This window comes from Desmodus rotundus, chromosome 2 (genome assembly GCF_022682495.2).
Source record: "Desmodus rotundus isolate HL8 chromosome 2, HLdesRot8A.1, whole genome shotgun sequence".
Classification (NCBI taxonomy): Eukaryota; Metazoa; Chordata; class Mammalia; order Chiroptera; family Phyllostomidae; genus Desmodus; species Desmodus rotundus.
Genome location: NC_071388.1, coordinates 173890566 through 173903492, shown reverse-complemented (window position 1 = coordinate 173903492; position 12927 = coordinate 173890566). Strand labels below are relative to the sequence as shown.

Genomic DNA, 12927 nt, shown 5'->3' with positions numbered 1-12927 from the left:
TTTTCGAGTATAAAATATATGCACATTTACAAATAATCCCTTGCTTAGTTTTGAGGCTGCACAGTGATCTCAAGCTGATATATCTGCGATTCAGAGGATTTCACGGTCTTTGTCATCTTTTAGACTACCTCTCTGCCCGTCGTGGTGATCTCCAACGTCAGCCAGCTCCCGAGTGGTTGGGCCTCTATCTTGTGGTACAACATGCTGATGACAGAGCCCAGGGTATGGACAACACATCTACTTTTGTACTCGGGGGCAAGCAACGACCCCATGTTCTAGCTTCTGCATATCCAAGAGAGCCCCTAAGGGCCAGATGTTGAGGGACACGTGGCATAATTCAAGTGCTTTGCCAAGGATCTTAAGTAATTCTGGAAAAGTGAAGTGTGGGTACGTGTTTCATATGAGAATTATGACTTTCCTTCTGTGTGAATAAACACAGGCAATAGATGATTTAATATAATTTTTTTGTGGAAAAGTTCCTTTATTGTTATTTCTTTAAAATGTATACATCCACTAAACAAACATGTTCATTTTTAGAGTGTGCGTTCATACTGTTGATTAATTACAGTCAATTCTCATTATTCACTGTACTTAAGTCCCTTAGTCACTGTGAACACTCGTTTAGCAAATACTGAACCCTAAATATGGGGGTAGGTTCCTGCAAGCCCCTGGTCACAACCTTTTGTCTTTCTTGTATATGTATCTGTCTAAAGACGCCCAATCTGACATATGTGTTGGTTCATTAACATCAAACTCATGACCAGCAGCACTGTAACTTATGCCTGAACACAGCTCATCTAGTACATGCATTTTCTTCTTAAGGCGCATCATGGCCTTCTTGTGCTCAGAAACATTAGAGAGCCTTCTGCACTTGGGGTCCATTGTAAGCAACGAAATCACCAACAAAACAACACAGAAGTGCAAAACAATGGCACCGTTTAAATAGACCTCAGAGAGAACACTGTTTATCCTACGAGAGATGAAACAAGAAGGCAGAGTGCCGCTTTGTTTGACCTCAGCTGGAAACTGTTGGTTGACTCAAATTTTTCACCACTTCATGCACAGGCACAACCGCGAATGAGTGCGGAAGTGCCGTGACACTTGATTTTGGAGTGACAAGTAAATATTAGGGAGTAGATGAATTCCTAGGTGTGAATCTGCAAATAATGAGAATCAATTATATCTCTCTTGCCTACCGTGAAAACTCGTGTGTGTTACAGAAACTGGAACTTTGGGACAGGTTCATGTTTTAGTGCCTAGCTTGTGACTGGTGGTTCTCAGGAGCCACTAACTTGTGGGGGTTTTCTCTCTAGAATCTGTCCTTCTTCCTGAACCCGCCTTGTGCACGGTGGTCTCAGCTTTCAGAGGTGCTGAGTTGGCAGTTTTCTTCTGTCACCAAAAGAGGTCTCAATGTGGACCAGCTCACCATGCTGGGAGAGAAGCTTCTCGGTATGAGCATACTCACTTTTTATGTATATGACAATGGCAACTTACAAAATATCTCTACTTGCTCCTTTCTCCTCTTTGCTCCCTATTTTGTTCAAAGAAGAAGAATGTTAAACTCTGTTGGCTTTTCCAGCTACAGCTTATTATGGCTGAGTGGGCACTGCATTTTACCTCACCTTGGAAAGAGATATAGACCTGATGGAAGATTGAAATGAATCACTTTCCATTATTTCAGTTAATATTTCTGGGCAGGGCCCCTAAGAGAAAGATTTTTGCATTGTGTAAAATATATTACTTGTGTCTAAAATAAGTTCCTCGATGAGAAAAGTGAAGTCTTTGTAACCTTGGAGAGAAAAAAGTCCCCAACGTGGGAAGAATAAGGTCCTGGAGTGCCCACGGGACAGCATACGCCAAAGGCTCTGCCTCAAGTGGCCCAGATGGGAGACACTGGCCACATCAGGACGCCCCTTGACCAGCAATTTTATCTGACTGGGCAGGTCCTGGCCATAGTAGATAATTCCTTTTCAGTAGCTAACGCCATGGATCAATCAGTCTCCCACCCTAAGCAGATAAAAGACCTGCTAGTCTCAAGGTCATCGATGAATGGGAGTATTTACACTATTTCTTTAAAAATTCACAGGCAACCTTTTTTCAGATTTGCTTTTTGCACAGCAGAGCTGCATGTATATTGCAAGCGCCAGTAGGCTCTCCCTAACCAGATGGGGCGCAGCAGCGCCTTCTCTTGAATGGTGGCTGTTAGCATGGATGTCTTGTACTATTTAATAAAAAGTAAGAAATTGCCATATTTCATCTCTTTACTTGGTGAGAATTAAGAAAGACATCTTTTCTGTCATGTATCGGCTTATTCATGTTTCTCTTTGTGGAGAGATGGGCTCACCACCTCTGATGGCCTGGGCCGCTTTCATTTGTGTAGCTCATAACCCCTAGGCTTCCTCCCCTCTCATTTCCCTCACTCAGCTTTTGATTTTCAATGACCTTCCTGAGCCCATGTCCTTTTTAGAGAAGGAGTAAGGGAAATGCCTAATTAGTATTTAAAACAAGTTTATAGAATCAAATGTTAGTTAAATAGATTACCTAGGGATGATCTTGGTCTTAGTTTGAATTTAAAAAAAAACGAACTGCAGGATCAGTGGTGGAGGAGACCCTCTTGCAGGAGAGGGAGGAAGTGAAAGAGGATATTGCACAGGGAGGAACCAAATTGAGACTTCTCCAGAAGGTGTGATTAATTAGCACTAGTGTATCTGAGAATATCTACCATGTACATACAACCTTCTTTTGTTGGGTGCTGGCTCTGTTCTTTGAGAGCAAACACAAAAGCTAAGCAATTAGTCCAGCCAAAGCTTCAGAACTGATTTCTGTTTCCTAAAAAATCTTATTATTTGTTTAGGTCCTAATGCTGGCCCCGATGGTCTTATTCCGTGGACGAGGTTCTGTAAGGTGGGCACTGTCTGGATTTTATTCTCTCTGAGTCTGTTTTGCTCTTTGCTAAGGTTCTCGTATTTTTCACCATGGTAGTTCCTTAACTGCTTGCTTATTTTGGCTTGTTCGCCTCACCCAGGGACCCCGTAGGGCAAGTTGTTTACTTTCCTTCAGCACAGAAGGTTGGTCTCCAAGTGTGAGTCTGACAGGAAGTGCCTGCCTGCGTGATAACATTCTTTCACATCCGAAATGAGCCTTCTGTTTGCTCACAGGGGCCCCTTTTGGCAGCATTTTTGCCCTGTCCATGAGAAATATGTGCTCTGTGCTGGTGTAGATGGTTTGGCAGCCTGATGAGTTCCCCCAGCCAGTTCAAGCAGAGGAACCAGTTGGAAGGAATCACCAGACAGTGCTGACGAGCTTGCTTGCGCTACTGTATTTTACTAGTCCGAGAGCAGGTTTTGTTCTGAGATTCACCCTGGAGGCCATTCCCGGGCTGGCTTGCTACTGTTTGGAGAGGGAAGCAGCTAAGGAAATGGAGAGCTTGGTCTCTGGGTACCAGTAAGAGAGGAGGGACTACTCGGTGCAGGACAGCGTGCAGCTTTGGCAGTTAGGCAGTCTTTGCAAATTAAAATCCAGTGGTGGGAGGAGGAAGGGTAAGTCACTATTATTTTGGATTTCCTTGTTCCTAATGTGTATTCATGTTTACTTGCAGGAAAATATAAATGATAAAAATTTTCCTTTCTGGCTTTGGATTGAAAGCATCCTTGAACTCATTAAAAAACACCTGCTCTCTCTCTGGAATGATGGGTAAGGGCCATTGACAGATGAGATTTTGAAACATACTTTCAGCACACACTCCCCTTGTTGCATGGCTGACACCAGCCTGACCCAGACAGACTTCACTGTTGCCAAGACTTGTGTGCCTCTCACAGGAACAATGCTTACAGGCTGTCCTCAGGGCTTCATGATAGTGGAACCTCATAAGATTGAACTTATACTTTCATAGTATATGTATGTGTATTTTGAAAGCTAAATTTGAAAAACTCCGAATGCCTTTTATGCATTCATTCATTCCACAAAAATGTCTTAAGCACCCAAATTATTGCCCCAAGAAAGGAAGAAAACACTTTTTTAGCTCAGTAAATTATTTCTATCGAACTTAGTCTCCACATTAGTTGATATTTCAACAAAGGCTTTAACTGGATCGGAAGTGCTAGAATACGAGTATGTATTGTTTGAGTCTTCTTCTCCAGTGTAAAATATGCATACATTCAGACATTTTCCTGGCCAAAATAAAAGGCTCGTTCATCCAGCAAGTATTTATTGATCATCCATAGCATTCTGCTGGTCCCATATTAATGAGCATATATATGTATAAGTGAAATCCTTCCTGAAGTGTCAATTAGATTTTAAAGCAACTAAAATAGTCTATCCATTTTTAGCCTATGTTCTTCTGTCAAGTTCTAGTGATCTTGATTTGAAAGTTAACATGAAAATTAAAATCATAACTGAACCTCAAAATACCTCCATCCCTCTCATCAAGGTGCATTATGGGCTTCATCAGCAAGGAGCGAGAACGCGCTCTCCTGAAGGACCAGCAGCCTGGGACGTTCCTGCTGCGTTTCAGTGAGAGCTGCCGGGAAGGGGCCATCACGTTCACATGGGTGGAGCGGTCCCAGAACGGAGGCGGTGAGCAAAGGCACTACACGCCCCCCACAAAGTCCTTCTTTATCTCTGCAAATCAACTCATACAAATATTGAGCTTTGACATAAAATCATAGATCCTATACTTATCCCCAGCTGAGCCTCTCAGATAGGGTTTAATACATCACCATGCGTATTTGTAACTCATTGCCTGGAACATATTTTGCAAGTGATGGTTTTTAAATGACAAGGTCAAAGTCTTTCCTTTTTTCTGGTTTGTTACCTGTAGATGAAAGATGTGAGTCAGTATGACTGATGGCCCATTCTTGTAGGAAACCCATTTTGCACAGGCATAAGCTTCCAGCCCCACTGAGGGAGAGGCCGCCTGAAGGGCACAGATGCAGGCAGGCTCTCCGAGAGGGGTCCTGCAGCCAGAGTGCAGCCCTCCACCCTGCCATCAAACAGAGCAGTCGCAAGTTCATCCTTGTTATGTCTTGGGTTTCTATTTAACCAAATGAATCCATGACTGAAAAATACTGGTTTGGGGGATAAGACTGAACAGCAGAGAACTATTGTTCTCCCGATAGATATCTATCGGGAGAACAATAGACAAGCTAGTTACTTAGTGTGGCCTGTAGTTTGCTCTGTTTGAAGGACTGGAGGAAAAGCTGATGCGTTTGCTGAAGTTTATGCTTTCAGTGGGAAGATGGAAAGAGATGGGATACTTTTCTTGGTCTATTTATTTATTCTTCTGGTTGAAAACAAACAAATGAAAGACAGTAGATGCTAGAGACTGCTCTTTTCATTTTCGCTCCTGGTTCTTGCCTGAACTGGCTGAGAGATGGAGCTGGCAAACCAGGTAACAGTGAAGAAAACTATTGGCAACCTGAAGGTTTAAGCACTGCCAGCTACAAAGCTTTAGGGTGCCAGTGTAGTCTGAAGTTCTAGGGCAGAGTTCCCAGGGCCTTAAACAGTGGCCTCAGGCATGTCGAGATCCTGGATCACTTAGGGAGCATGATTAGAATTAGAATTCCCTTGTCTGGGAATAAGACAAGGAGTGGCTTAAATTGTGGTAAGGGTTAGAGAAAAAACTAGCGAATAGGATCTTTTGTTTGTTTTAAAACTTGTCGTCCATGTATTGTCATTGTTTATTTTAATAAAAAGTTATACTTTTCAATATGAAAAGAAAAACAAATAAAGTGAGCTTATCTTTTAACAATTTACGGCTTGAGTCAAGACGACCCAATTAGTAATTAGTTACTTACCTGCCCGTGGGCGGCACACCATTGAAGATGCATGCTTTTAAAGGTGTTTATCAGACTTCTTTTGGCTGTGTTTATAAATCTAAGCAAATAGTGACAAATACAATGTTATTGATAGTAATGACTGCCTTTATTGTTCCTGTTTTAAGAAAGGATTATAGTTCATTTAGAAATAAAGCAGTACACTATCTGTGTTCCAGCTCCTAGACTGTGATTAGTTCTTAGCAGTTTCTCTCAAATCCATACATTCTGCTGTGTTTGTTCTTCCCTCTATTGTTTTAGGATATTCCAGGGGACTCACTTCACTTTCCTTTTTTTTAGAACCTTACTTCCATGCAGTTGAACCCTACACAAAGAAAGAACTTTCTGCAGTTACTTTCCCTGATATTATTCGCAATTACAAAGTCATGGCCGCGGAAAATATTCCAGAGAATCCCCTGAAGTATCTTTACCCAAATATTGATAAAGACCATGCCTTTGGAAAGTACTACTCCAGGCCAAAGGAAGGTAAGTGGTGATTGTATTGTCATCTTGTCATTGTCCAAAGCTTTGCTGGAGACAGGGTGAAGTGACGCACTGCTCTTCCTTCCTGTAAGTGCAGGGCCAGCCCACGCCGCGCCCGTGCTGTGTTATTGACCCACCGCTTTCTTTCCAACTGGGAAAAGCATAAAGACGGTGCAGTTGTAACCTAATGCATTACTCGGCCTGAAATATCTAGTCAGAAAGGAGTGAATGATTTCTTATTTTAGAGGTGTTGGAAAAGTTCATTTCTGGTTCTGTATGTTTCTTACATTATTACCTTTTCCACATGGAAAGGAGTGAAAGGTAAGACCACTATGGCCAACTGATTTATGCCAGCCTGCTCCTATAAAATTGAGGCAACTGAGGCCCAGAAGAAGTACAGTAGTTCATTTAGAGTGACCCAATACATTATTAGGTCATATTGTTAATAGTGATTATTGTTAAAAGCAGACCTAGGCTGAGAACACAGGTCTCTTGCTTTTCTGTCGCCACTGAATGGAATTTGAGAAAGTTCAACTTAGGCTAATCTGGTTTTGGAACATGCCAACAAAACTAATTATTTTTTAGAATCAGAAATCTCAACATTAGCACAATCACTTTGGGGGAGAAGTCGCCCCCAGCTTGACAGCTGTGTATATTACAGCAACCAGGGTAGGACCGTAAAACTAGATATAACTTAGCAAATTTTGGGATCCAACTTCGGGAGGATTTCAGCTGTGGAAAGAGAAACCACTCAGCTTGACTTCTGTTCTAAACTTTACTCACCTTTTCTTCCAGTTGTTTCCACATTCTACCCAGAATTTCAGGTTACTTAGTCAGGGAGGTCGTAACCCCTTAAAGTTATAGGACTCTAACCTGACTATCAAGAAAAATAGTAAAATTTTGATCAAAGAGGAAGTTGACTGTTGTGTGTGATTTCTGCTAATGGAAAGTGTATACGGTGTGTTTGCTTCTAGCAGCAGAGCCAATGGAACTTGATGGCCCTAAAGGAACTGGATACATCAAGACTGAATTGATTTCTGTGTCTGAAGTGTAAGTGAACACGGAAGAATGCCATGTTTAAAGCCTCAAGCCAGCCCTGCTCCTGGCTGGGGCCTGTTGAAGATGCTGGTACTTTGCTTTTCCATTGTAATTGCTGCCACCGCCATCACAGCTGGACTTGTTGGAAAGATCCTAATTAGAGATCCCGGTGTCACTGCCTGTCAGCATTTTACTGCCTTTATTAAAAAAAAAAAAACCAAAACCCAAAACCAAAGTTGTATTTAAGGTATATAAACTCTCCCCAAACTGATACTTTGAAAAAGTGTGAATAAAATGAACAAAACTTGATCAGAGTGGGAAAGTAGTTCTTTCAATCTACAAAAGGCCAAAGTAATGATTGAGATACATTTTTCCGCTTGCTTTTATTTTGTTGTTTCATTTTATAAAAGGTAGAAAAAATTTTGGAAAAGTCATTGTCAGTAATTTGGCCTGCAGCACTGTCTTGGGGTGAATGGATGTAGCCTTCATGTAAAAACACTCTGGAGCAGCCTTATCTGCATACACACCTCAAGGTAGGGATGAGGGACTCCCCAGACATTTCTCTGGTGCTTCTTGGGCCAGGGTCAGCCCGAGGCGTTGGCATCGCACACCCCACACGGCTCACACCCAGAGTTAACCAGGCAGAAGCGGTGCAGGTTCCAGTCTGGCTATTTCTTTCTCGCATCTCTAGGGCCTAATACATTCCCCAAGGGGCCGGGCTGGGGACAGGAACCTCCTGTGATCTGTACTTAATTAAAATGCATTTTATAAGAAGACCCATTTACCTGAAATAAAAATATAAGGTGATGATTTAATCACAGGCCAAAGATGAAATGTGTGAGTTGACACCACTGATTCATGGTCTAGGTGTTAACATTCCCCTTTCATTTCTCCCCATTTTAGTCACCCTTCTCGACTTCAGACCACAGACAATCTTCTCCCCATGTCTCCTGAGGAGTTTGACGAGGTGTCTCGGTTCGTGGGCTCTGTGGAATTCGACACTATGGTGAGTAGCAGGTGGGAATGTCTGAGACTGGGAGGGTGCTGGGCGACCTTGGGCCCTGTTGCAGGATATCAGAGGGAACCTCTGGCAGAGCCAAGAAAGGTGTTTTTTAGATTGGCTATGATAAGTTGGAGCCTGCTGTGCCTAAAAAAGCTGCACCATCACCAGGATTTTTGTGCCTGGCATTCAGCACCTTCCAAAAACTAAGTGAAATTTCGTAACATTAAGGAACTAAGATTTCTCTGATAAGAAAATGTTTTCCTTTGGCCTGTTAATTCAGTGCTGTGTCTGAAGGAGTGTTATTTTTAGGAAGGGAGGGACTGTTTGGTAATTACAATAATGTTAGAGACTTCAGCTGGCAGCAGTGAAACAATTTCCCAGGCTCTGTGTTTGAGAACTAATTTGCACTGCTAACACCTGCAGCCCTGAAGGGCTTGCCAGGAGCAAAAGGTTCCAGGAGTGAAACAGTTAATGAGTATCAGGGTGAGAGCGAGTCTTCTTCCAGAGAGTGTTTTCCAGTATATCCAATAGGAGTGTTTGCTTGTCAGCCTGAAGTCCAAGTCCGTCCTCTTAAAGATTTTTTTGGTTAACCAGATTTTTGCTGATGCTGTTTAAAAATTTTAAGCTCTCTTCTACATAAAGGAATTTCAGTTCATTTTGAAAAAAATTGTTTCATGCTTCCAAAAAATCCTGTTTGTGTCATTCCTGGCCTTTCTTCATCTCTGTGCGCCTGGTGCCTGGCACAGCCTCGGTGACCAGTAACGAGGGAGGCTGGCAGGGAAGGGAAGGAGAGGTGGGGAGAGGGTCTGCTCTTCACGCGTCAGGGGTCACAGATCCATGTGTTCAGGGAGTGCGTTTGTGTAACATCGGTAATATCTGCTTCCAGTTAAGTTTCTGGCATGTAACTTTTTTCTTCGATCTTTTTCCTCACCTGAAGAAGCACAGGCTAAAATCCTTACACTATCCTTTTTTATGCCTTTCCTATTGTTGAGGAGGAAAAAAAGTTACTTAGAAAAATGCTTAGTGTAATAGCAAAATAGTTACGTTCTTACTAACAAGTGTAAATTGAATCCTCTTTTAGAATGTCCCCCCCCCCAACTCTGTTTTAAAGTGCTTCATAAGCCTGGCACAAAAATGGCATAAGTATAACACCTATTCAGAATGTGTAAGACACATTGACGGAACCAAAAACCAGGCTGCTTTCCTTTTAAACCTCCTGTGTTGTTCCTGAGCAAGTTACCGCGTCATCAGGATCCTCACTACCACTAATAGGAGACACTTATTAAGCACTTAGTGTATACCAGGCACTCCCCGGGAAATAACCTACTCAGTCCTCACAACAACCTTCTGAGTTAGGTATTATTGTTATTCCCATTTTTATGGGTATGGAAAAAGAGCGCCCCCAAAATTAGGTAACTTGACTAAGCTCCAACAGGAAGTGATGGAACAAATAGTGAATCTACCCAGTGTGTCTCTAGAGCGCCTGCCACAAAAGGCTCATCTTCGCTTCCTTTCCAACATGCACCCTGGATGAACTGTTTGCACAGGACTCAGTATGTTTTATTCTGATGTACTATGACAAAGGCTTTGTTGCCTTTGGGTGAGAGGCCTGTGCTGGGATTTGGACATCAGAATTCTAACTCTGTCATCACTATTATTTCCTGTGACCTTGAGAAAATACGATGGATTAGTTTCCTCCATCTGTGCCAGCAGTGTGATTGCTTTCCCTGTGCTCTCAGAATGACGTTGTGAAAGCAATTTAAATAAATCCTAGGAAATGGGTTTTGGTCTCTGGATGTCCCCTGGAGCCATCCCATTCCATTCCAAAGGATTTCATTCATTTCAATCGTAGAATAAAATAAACCTGTTTTACACACACACACACACACATCCATATCTCTAAATTAAAGCCACAGAAAGCTAAAAGAGCTAAAAAGAGGCTATAATACGGGTACAGCACTTGTTAGACAAAAGTTGGATTCGTCTCCAAAATGAGTAGATCCCCCTTTTCTGTGTGCAGTTGTAACCTCAGCCATGGTTTCCGTTCAGCTCCCACTCTTGGAATTAGGGCATATGCTCTGAAATAGAACAACCTCTCATGGAGCTGGCTGGTTTCAGTCATGGCTGAAGGTTGCAGCTCTGGACTCGGGTGATACTGGGGCAGGTGCCCGTGCCACCTCCGGAGCAGGAGGGTCACATGCTGCTGAGGAGACTGTCCAAGAGAGACAGAGCACCACTGTTTTCTACAGCGTGACCTCAGTATTTGTTTGGTCTGGGTTTCCTGTACAATGAGCATTTCCTCTTCCATGACTTGAAAGCCAGTCACCTCTCCTAGAGGCCTTTGGTCAAAGCTGATGATAATAATAACAGGAACATTTATTACTTGTTTACTATTTTCCATCTGTGTACTAGGCATTCTACATATGCTATCCAATTTAATCCTTTGAACAAATCTATTTGCTATCTACTGTTAGCCTTCTTTGAATATATAAAGATGTTGAGATTTGGAGAGGTTAGTTAATATAACTTATTACACAGCTAATAAGAGAGGGTGACAGGATTTGAATCCAGGCTCTCTCTCCCTGTCCAAAATCTCCCATCTTAACTACACATTTTTGGTGTCAGCCACACTGAAACAGGGCCAAAATCTTCATGTGCTTTTAATCCAAAATAATTTTTCTAAGGGCTCACTATGTACCACCCACTATTGAGCACTTGAGATTTAAAAAAAAATGGATGCAGTTCTCAAGAGGCTTATAGTCTAGTGCTGTATTTCTTGTGGTACTTTGGGCTGAGCAATTCCCTGCTGTACGGGGCTGTCATACGCATTGGAGAATGTTTAGCGGCATCCCTAGCCTCCACTCACAGATGCCAGCAAGCATACACATCCCCACAGGCAGCTGAGCAGGAGGCGCTAGGAGAGGTGAAGGGGCTCCTAACGGTTCTATTTCTCTAGCTCCACCTGAAAGACATTCAATTGTTATTCCTGCTGAGTGGCCTTTCAGGAAAATCCATCACTTCTCCCACATCCCTCTCTCTGTCTGGCATACAGCTGAGCATTGCCTCACCCTTATTTTGCATGAGCAGATTTGCCTCCAATGCTCTGTCCCCAGACTTGCATAACAACAAAAAGCTTTATGTAGCCTGGATGGATTAACAGAATTAAGCCAGCAGGCTGCAGAGAATAATCCATCAGCTTGGAGGATATAAAAGGTCTCCTTTAGTCCAGGAAAAAATGATAACACATGCTAAAAATCCTCTAATCCCTTGGCTATGTGCTGTTGGAAGTGTCTTCTTACTACATTGTTGAACAGACTAGCAATGTTAAGTATGTGAATCTGCATTTAACAAGATCATTATGATACATTTAACGGCATTTTATCTTTTTACAGATGAATGCTGTATAGAGCATGAACTTCCTCATCTTCTCTGGCGACATCTTTCCTTCCCACCTGGCATTCCCTCCTGCTGTTCAGTTCCTTCACATCCTGCATTTCTAGGGAAATGAAAGAAAGGCCTACAAATTTGCTGCAACCTGTTGATAGCAAGTGGATTTTTCCCTAATTCAGAAACATCTGTTACTCTGAAGGGCTTCATGCATCTAATTAAAGGTAAAAGTGAAAACTCTCCGCAGAGTGGGTTTTACAAATGAAAAACGTGCAGATACACCCAAAATAGGACAACTGGAATGACTGTGCTTTGGGAAGGTGAGATGTTTATGCTTTACGTAAAGTCAGTGCCCAACTGTTGTAGGATAGATCACATGGTTATTTAGGGAACTTCTTGCTGTAGGACTGGCAAATTCTGGAGAATTCTTATTTGTTTTCTCTGCTTGAAATATGGCTGCAAGTTTTTCACTGGTTTCGTATGAAATAGTTCAAAGTTAAGTTTATCTAGAATTACATCAACTCTTAACAAAGGGAGCCATCCTGTATCTGGACAGAAAAGTTGTATTATGTATTTTATTACATCTTCCACACTAGCCATTGAAAGGTAAAGACAAATTTTCTCTCTTGAGAGAATTAGCTTTCCCGAGTGTAAGGCTTTATGGTGTCGGCTAGTATCAATAGAAAGAAGTACCAGTGATCATCGCGAAGGCTCCACGATCTCTGGTAAATGAAATTGCCTTCGCAGTTCCATCAAGGGAGCCAGGCTATCACGAACAACTCTCTCAAGGCAAATATTCATATTTTTTTCAAAAGTTGAAATTAATCATAGATGTAGATGAACTCAGAAATGTAACTGATATTCTTAAATGGGTTAATTTGTCTTTATTATTATTACCTGGTATTTACTATGTCATAAAATGTTCAAATTGGGAAGAAAGAATAGTTAAGCAAAAAATCATTAGCAAGAGATAACATAAATGAATAACTTGAAAACTCGTCCTATGTAAGTGTTCAGAATTTCATGTTTTTCACTCTTAAATGTGTTTCTATGACAAATACATTTGCAAATGGTTCCATTATCTGGCCTGTGCCTTTTCTAAATCTCTTTTTGACTGAACAGTATTTGTGAAGTGTGTTATGTTATGTACCTTCTTCCTTCCTTAGTACTGACACAGAAAAGTGGTGTGTGGGGGGGGGTGGG

The 12927-nt window shown here is 42.0% G+C and overlaps 1 protein-coding gene across 2 annotated transcripts in view; it reads left to right on the top strand.

Moving 5' to 3' along the window:
• Nucleotides 1–12805, top strand: part of STAT1 (signal transducer and activator of transcription 1) — a 39438-nt gene extending 26633 nt beyond the window's left edge. The window contains exons 16-24 of one of the 2 annotated variants that reach the window (XM_024563939.4): nucleotides 124–222; nucleotides 1314–1449; nucleotides 2855–2904; nucleotides 3599–3693; nucleotides 4430–4575; nucleotides 6114–6299; nucleotides 7271–7346; nucleotides 8238–8340; nucleotides 11730–12805. In XM_024563939.4, coding sequence (XP_024419707.1) covers nucleotides 124–222; nucleotides 1314–1449; nucleotides 2855–2904; nucleotides 3599–3693; nucleotides 4430–4575; nucleotides 6114–6299; nucleotides 7271–7346; nucleotides 8238–8340; nucleotides 11730–11744 — 906 coding nt within the window. In that variant the 3' untranslated portion in view covers nucleotides 11745–12805. The remainder of the gene's footprint in view (nucleotides 1–123; nucleotides 223–1313; nucleotides 1450–2854; nucleotides 2905–3598; nucleotides 3694–4429; nucleotides 4576–6113; nucleotides 6300–7270; nucleotides 7347–8237; nucleotides 8341–11729) is intronic. The other variant, XM_024563940.4, reaches the window with a different exon arrangement.
• The last annotated feature ends 122 nt before the right edge of the window (nucleotides 12806–12927 follow it).